The sequence below is a fragment of the Nanorana parkeri genome, unplaced genomic scaffold, assembly GCF_000935625.1.
Source record: "Nanorana parkeri isolate BGI_ZX_2015 unplaced genomic scaffold, ASM93562v1 scaffold1255, whole genome shotgun sequence".
Lineage (NCBI taxonomy): Eukaryota > Metazoa > Chordata > Amphibia > Anura > Dicroglossidae > Nanorana > Nanorana parkeri.
The window spans coordinates 240254-247668 of record NW_017307523.1 but is presented as its reverse complement, the minus strand read 5'-3'; the positions used below and the strand labels follow the sequence as shown (position 1 = coordinate 247668).

Here is a 7415-nt window from a genome sequence, read left to right as displayed (position 1 = left end):
AGTGCAATTAGAACAGTCCATGACATCATACTAACATCCTTCCTGCCAAAATTCAAACACACATGCCATGTATTTCTACCTGCATGTTTGTTGATGTACCTTGTCACTATGTCGCTCCTGCGAGCGACCCATTCGTTCACAAATGTTTGTAGAAGCAGTCTGCATGCCTAGGTTGTAGCTGGTTGGGGGGTTTGCAGTGCTGGTATTTGCTGGTCTATACACTTTTATTCAGTTATACTGGATTTGCTGTGAATTTGAATAAAGTCTGAAGTATTGGAATTCTCTGGATAGTGCAGTCTGTTTGTATACTACTGCATGCCTAGGCACTTGATTTTATACACCTGTGGCCATGGAGGTGATTGGAACACCTAAATCCAATGATTGGGAGGGGTGTCCCAATACTTTTGGCAATATAGTGCATGTTAAATAGAGTCAGCTATATGGAGCTATTTCTGAGTCACATGTACACTATGCCCACAAGAGGTAATTGACTGTCTCCTAGATGTACAACTCTTTTAGTCCTACTATCTGCTCTACAATCCAAATTGGCATACACATCAGTCTTTTCACCTTTCCCAATAAGACTTCAAGTCTTTCCCTGTTTGCAAACAAATTGTATTCCTAGAGATATCATTTGCAGCACCAGGATATATAGTATCCTGAAAACATTAGTAATTATTGGATGGTACATAGTAGCTCGACAGGCATGCTAGGGATATTTTAAATGTTTTTAGGAGTGTTTGTTTCACGTTTCTCAGATTTAGGTTTGAGTATGAAGTACAATAAAGTTATGAAGATTTTTCATATATGTGTGGGGAGACTTTGTGGGTTTGAGTACCACTGGTACTGGAGGTCTGAACATTTTGTTTCTATTCATATTGGGTCCTTAAAAACTGCAGTATTCACCCCCAGGCCATTGACTGCGAACCTCCTGCATTAGCTTTAGGTCACTGCCGCTATTGCCAACACCGATGAACTTTGTACCCGATCTTACGTCCTTCTTTATCCTTTCTTTTTGGTTTTACAATGGCTATCAACACAATGTAAATACTTGAATCTACATCATATGTTTATCTTTGACTGTATGCACGATATTTTGCCACCATATAAATGTGCGTAAAATGCTTGTCTATTTTATATTAAAAAACGAATAAACTGTTTGTTACAACAACAACAACAAAACTGGAGTATTCTCCACAAGTATGGTAGTCACTTTGTTAAGACAGATCCAGGGTCACAGCATCTTTTACAAAAATCCTCTTTAATCAGGTAAAAGGCTAATAAGCCTTTTAGGGTTTTTCCAATCCCTTTAAAAGACTTGGAACAGCAGATGTACCAGGAAAGTATTTGCGGTCTTAGGTATTCTAAAGGACTCAACACTGGAAATAGAAACGGTAGAAGCAACAGACTGATCCTCTAGTTTCAGAGCGGCATGCACTGCATCAATACGAGGCAAAAGAGTCTCTTGCTTTGGGAGTAATGACAGAAGGCTGCAACTCTTTAAAGATAAGCCTGTCTGATAAGGACTTGAGTGACTCCTTAGACAGCATGAGAGTTTCGATGGCAGATGGTGTTTTTCGTAGCCATTACCTCAGCTAGGGTGGGTTTCAGAGTCGGGAGCTTTGTCCTGCAAGGAGCCCTTTTTTGTCATACACGATGACAGAGTGGTTCTTAGGCCTAGACAGACCTTCCTACCCAAGGTAGTTTTGTTCTTTTCACCTTAATCAAGGTATTGTGTTGCCTTAATTTTTCCCAGACCGTCAGAATCGTAAGGAAAAGTCTTTACATTCTTTAGATGTGATCAGAGCTTAGCAGGCCTATCTTGTAGCTACTGCTTCCTTTCGTCAGACAGACTCATTGTTTGTTCTTCCTGTCAGATCTCATAGGCACTTACCAGCGTCCAGTTCCATGATGGTTCGTTGAATTTGATAAGTAGTAGTGCAGGCCTATGAATGTAAAGGCCTGTCCCCCACCTTTTCCTATAAAGGCTAATTCCACTAGAGCAGTCAGTATTTCCTGGGCACTGGCTCATCAGACCTCGGCACAGCAGATGTGTAGAGCGGCCATGTGGTTCTCTGTTCATACTTTTACAAGGTAGATGTGCAGGATTTAACAGAGGCTGCTTTTGGTTGTCTGTTTCTTTAGGCAGCTGAATAGTTTAGATCTGTTCTGTGCCGTTCCCTCCCTTCACTATCGCTTTTGGAAGTTCCATCTGTCCTGTACGATTAAAAAAACATAGAATTTTGACTTATCTGTAAAAATCCTTTTCTTGGAATACAGTACTGGACTCCTCACCCTCCCTTCTATGTCCTATGTGTTCATTGCTCTTAAATAACTGAGGATCTGCAGTAGTGGGTAGGGGTTGCATAGGCTCCAGACTACTCTGGCCAGTGTCCAAGGCACCTGACGCTACCACCATCCATCCTAACTGACCTGCATCATGTACTGTACTCTAAGAAAAGGATTTTCCATGCAAGTCAAAAATCCTACATTTCTGACCTGTCTCTGTGTCAACATACATTCCCTCCTATTTCGATTTGAAAGTCTAGTTATGCCAGAGGTCTTCAGGTTTCATCTACTTACACGTCCCTGAGGGGGTAGGCCAAAACTAAAGCTATGTGTATAAGGGTAGTATGAGACTTAAAAGTGCCCAAGATTTGTATACATTAGATTAGATACAGTTCCTAAAGTATTTACCCCCTTGGAAGTTTTCATGTTTTATTGCCATAGAACCTTGAATCACAGTAGGTTTAATTTTGCTGTTTGTTTTTACACTGATCAACAGAAAACTCTTTCATGTCAATGTGAAAACAGTTCTCTGCAAAGTTAACTACAATGAAAACACACAAAAATTGATTGCATAATTATACACCCTATTTAAAAGGAGAAGTATGGGGTAAGTGTTTTTCCTCATAGTTCTCCTCAGGGTCATGGCAGGACATAAACTAGTGTCCCCCGTCACCCAAAGCTCAGTATACAGCGAGCTATGGCTTGCGGTATACTGTGACCGCAGCAGCCGGGACGGATCCTGACATTACTGTTGAGATCCACCCAACTGCGTGATTGACAGCTGGCTCTGCCTATCAAGAGGCAGAGTCAGCTGTACCCGCCCCCTGCCCGTTCGTTCCTCCAGTCAGCACTGGAGGATCGGAGCAGGGAGGTTGGGAAATCCCTGCAGGTGAGTGACAATAACGGCTCTCTGCAGGGACAGGATCGGGAAGTGAGCGAGCGACGCTCACTTCCCGATCTATTGAGCCGACGTGTGACAGTTTCATTGTCACAGGTCGGCTCGAACTAGGAGGTTGAGTGAAAATCACTCACCTCATAGTTCTCCTTTAAGTTAGTAATTAACAGATGCACCTTTTTCAGCAATTACAGCCTTGAGGTTGGGTTTACACCTAGGCGACAGCGTTTTTGATGGATTTTTACGTGCGGTTTATGCACATAAATCAAGTTGCACATTTTTTGTGAGCAGATTCTAGCTCATTGGATGTTAATGAACAGACGCATGTTAAACATGTGCAAAAACACAGCAAACGCGTGTTTTCAAGTGTTTCCTATTGAATCTATGGGGCCAAAACGAGCTGCAATATCCCAAAAAAAAAAAAAAAAAAGCTCATGTACTTTTTCCAGGGACAGGCGTTTTGCTTATTGCGACACAATGCTCAGATGTGAACAGGGCCATAGAAATGAAAGGGATTTTTGGGCAGAAAAAGCACTACAAAACGCTCAGTGTGAACCAGGCCTTAGACTGTGTGGGTAGGCTATCATATCTGAACACTTCAGCTTTCCCCATTTATCCTGGTAAAGCAGTTCAGGCTCTGCCATGTGACATGGAATCCAGTCACAAGTTCTCTATTTGATTTTATAATTTGGACTTGGATCATTCTTGCATAGTTTTTGCTTGGACATATATATGTATATCCTCCTTGCTTCTGCAATTTAACATCTGTGCTTCGTTGAAGATTTCCCCTCACCTCCTGCTAAGGTGACAACTATAACATTTTGAACTATTGCTCACTTTTTGTCCTAGAGCCAACTGATGCCAGGACAGAAAGGGGGATATAATCTCTCCAGGTGGGGCACAGACAGCAAGACAAATTTGACAATTTCTAACTCTTCCATACTCATTCAAAACACAGAAAATCTGCTAAGAAAGAAAAGTTCCACTAAGATGATAATTTACCTGAAAAATATCACCAGTTCAAAAGGCTTTTTGTTACATCATCCTTACAATCCCCCAATGCAGTTTACATAAAGGATAAGTTCACTTTTCCTTCACAAAAGGCAGCAATCAGAGACAAATCATATATTGGTACACAAATTCACATATATTTCAAATACATTCAAACATTTCAAACAGCATTTTTACAATATAAAACAGAAAAGAAGATGACCATTATATTAAAAAAATGTTTTAAGTGCTTTCCTTGAGCGTTTTTCTTTCTTCAAATTGTCGCTCCACTGCAAGTGACAGAGCTTGAAGGAATTTTTCAAGTGTAACTGTAGGAGACTTAAAACAAATTAAGTGAAAATAAGTTGCTGTTTTTTTGCATCAAAAAAACCTGTTTCAATTAATGTAGGATTCTGATGGAGCGGGACTCCAGGATTATGAAAAGTTAACCCTTGCAGTGGTGCTGATTTTCTCTAGGGAATGAAAATAAAGTAGAAATACAGTCCCGCCTGGCTGCTAGACCGGTCCCTGCAGCCTCTTCGCTACCTGGGCTCCGACAGACCCATTACCACAGCTGGAGTAACAAGGGGGAGATGTGAGCAGTCATTGCCGCAGGGCCGAGGATCAGGCAAGTATTTCTTCTTTATTTTTGCCCATAAACCAAAACGAGCAGTTAACCTTTGCAGTGCAGCCCTAAAATCTCAAACATTTCCCCAAACATTTGAGTATCCTGGAGTCCTTTAATTAAAGAAAAAAAAAAAAGTATATATTCATTTTTTTTTAAACATTCATGGGAACTAAAACAAATTACAGTATTCCATTCTTCAAAACATACCCTGTATGATACAGGGGAGCTTCCACATGGGTGGACAGGGCATTCATCATCCGCCAAACCCCCACCCCAAGTCCTCAATGAGTAAACAATGCATCTATAGTGCAAAAAAAAAAAGGAGAACACATCTTATGTACCCACAGCAACCAAACATGTGTTGAGTAAATTGAAAGTGCTAACTCTTAAAGTAGTATTAAACTCATTTTTTTTAATGATTCCACATCAACCAAATATACACTGCCCTGCAAATTAATTCTTTAAACTTTTACCCAAATATTTACAGACATCCTGTTTTCAAACAGCTGTTTCCAACATTCTCAGCTCGGCTTCCCTGAACTTCCTGTTCAGTACAAGATAACAAGGGGGAGTACAGTCTGCAACTGCAAATCTACTAGCATGGAGAAGGGAGAAAGGAGGAGGGAGGACAGGGGATTGACATGCTGTGCCTGTGGACGGACACGGACACACACACGGGTGGGTCCATTGAACCCTGAAAGGGAAATAAATGAGCCATCCTAAAACAGGATATCATGACCAGTGCTCAGAGGACCAGCTGATTCTGCAGGAAACAAACTTTTAAACATTAAAGAGCAGAAAGTATTGTAAGTGGTGTATTCAGCATTTGAAATACTTTAAAAACAATTCGACTTTAATTTCACTTTAAAAGTGGCTGAGACACACCATACAATGCCCTGCAGCAGAGATCGATTAATCACAAAAACTTGCTGGTGCTGTAACATCTGCCAAAGGATTGTTCTTTTACATACCCCATAGCCTCTTGGGAAACATCCTAGTTGTTACATTTAACAAAATTAATACTTCATTAGATACAATATATATATATTTTTCCCCCACCTTTTATAATTTTTTAAAATAATTGTATTGTAGGCATAAGGCACTTAAACAGCTTCAGCCAGGGAATGACAGCTGCCAGTGGCAAGATTCCGCAGATGGCAGCTGAATGTAAATACAGAAGGTAGTGGGCTGGTGCAATAGCCAGCCTGCTATTGCTATTTGTAAATTGCAATAGCCAATAGCTATTGCACCGCCCACTGCTTGCTGTGCCCTCCTTCCAGCATGGTGGAGAGAGCTAGGGGATCCAACCAACTAATTGATAATGCGAATAGTTGACAACTATTCACATAATCGATTAGTTAGTTGCAGCCCTATTGTAAAGAAATTGTTTATTTGTATGTACTATAAAGTTTGATCAACTTTGTGTATTGTAACTCACTGTTGGCATTATGCTTTGTTTGCCTCTGTGTTGTTATGCTGTGTAATGCATATTTTATATGGTGACCTATGATGTCGTACAGTATCCTATGTGTGGACATTTATGATTTACTTATCAGAGTAATTTGCTGCAGCATATATTTTGCGGTTTGGTGTGCTTGTACCTACAATCATACATACAGGATTTGGGGTCTAAGGGATAGGACCCATTATGATTTATAGCACCCATATATGTTTCATGTAAAAGTTTGCACATTTTGACTTGGTGTGCAAAACAAGTGTTAACTGTTAAACTCTCAGGAGTGACCTTCTTGCCGCAGAGGCACTTCTTTCCTACTTTCTAAAACTGGGTATTACAGATATCTCTTTCTATATAGTTGTGTATTCACCTGAAAAATTAAGATGGAGTGTCATCTTAAAACGCATTATAACCCTAAATAGAGTGGATTTACCTCACATTGGAGGCTGAGGTGCTGAGGAGTGAACAACTTGATTGCAGCCTACACCACCAGTCCCAGGAATGTAATAAAGGGATCCACTGGCAAGTGCTACAGCACTGGAACTTTAAATGATTAAAAGAAGCTCTCCAGGAAAACTTATTAACCCTTGCAGTGGGGCTATCCCTGCACTGCAAGGGTTCAGTGCTCATTTGTGTCTAGGGACAAAAATATCAAAGATATACTCACCCGAAGCTCTGAGCCAGCCAGCAGTCACAGCGCTCCCTGCAGCCTGTCTCCTCCTACGCAGCACATATCCCGTGTATGGGCATTGATTATTCATAGGACCTTCGACTGCTGCAGAGAAGGGGGAGAGACGCAAGAAGGACCGGTCTAAGAAGAAGCCGACTTGGAGCTTTGGGAGAGTGTAACTTTTTTTTTAACCTAGACACAAACGAGCACTTAAACCTTGTAGTGCAAGGATTTTTAAAAAGGAAAACATCCTGGAGTTCAAGTCATCTTAACTGCAGTGCACTATTTGCTGGGTCCAATCCACTCTCACAAGGTGAGCACTTTTAATTTGAGCTTACTCAGCACTTGTCTTGCATTAGAACAACATGAAAATATGATATTTTATTGTAAACATAGTGCCACAGAGAAGATGCGTGTGGAAGAGCAGGAACTACTCACCTCCATTAGGGTATGGCTACACTAGTGATTATAATCTCTTGCTACGAAG

General features: G+C 40.8%; 1 protein-coding gene across 1 annotated transcript in view; it reads right to left on the bottom strand.

Moving 5' to 3' along the window:
- Nucleotides 1-4321: 4321 nt before the first annotated feature.
- Nucleotides 4322-7415, bottom strand: part of TRIP13 (thyroid hormone receptor interactor 13) — a 42259-nt gene continuing 39165 nt past the window's right edge. The window contains exon 13 of the mRNA XM_018568865.1: nucleotides 4322-4513. Coding sequence (XP_018424367.1) covers nucleotides 4418-4513 — 96 coding nt within the window. The 3' untranslated portion in view covers nucleotides 4322-4417. The remainder of the gene's footprint in view (nucleotides 4514-7415) is intronic.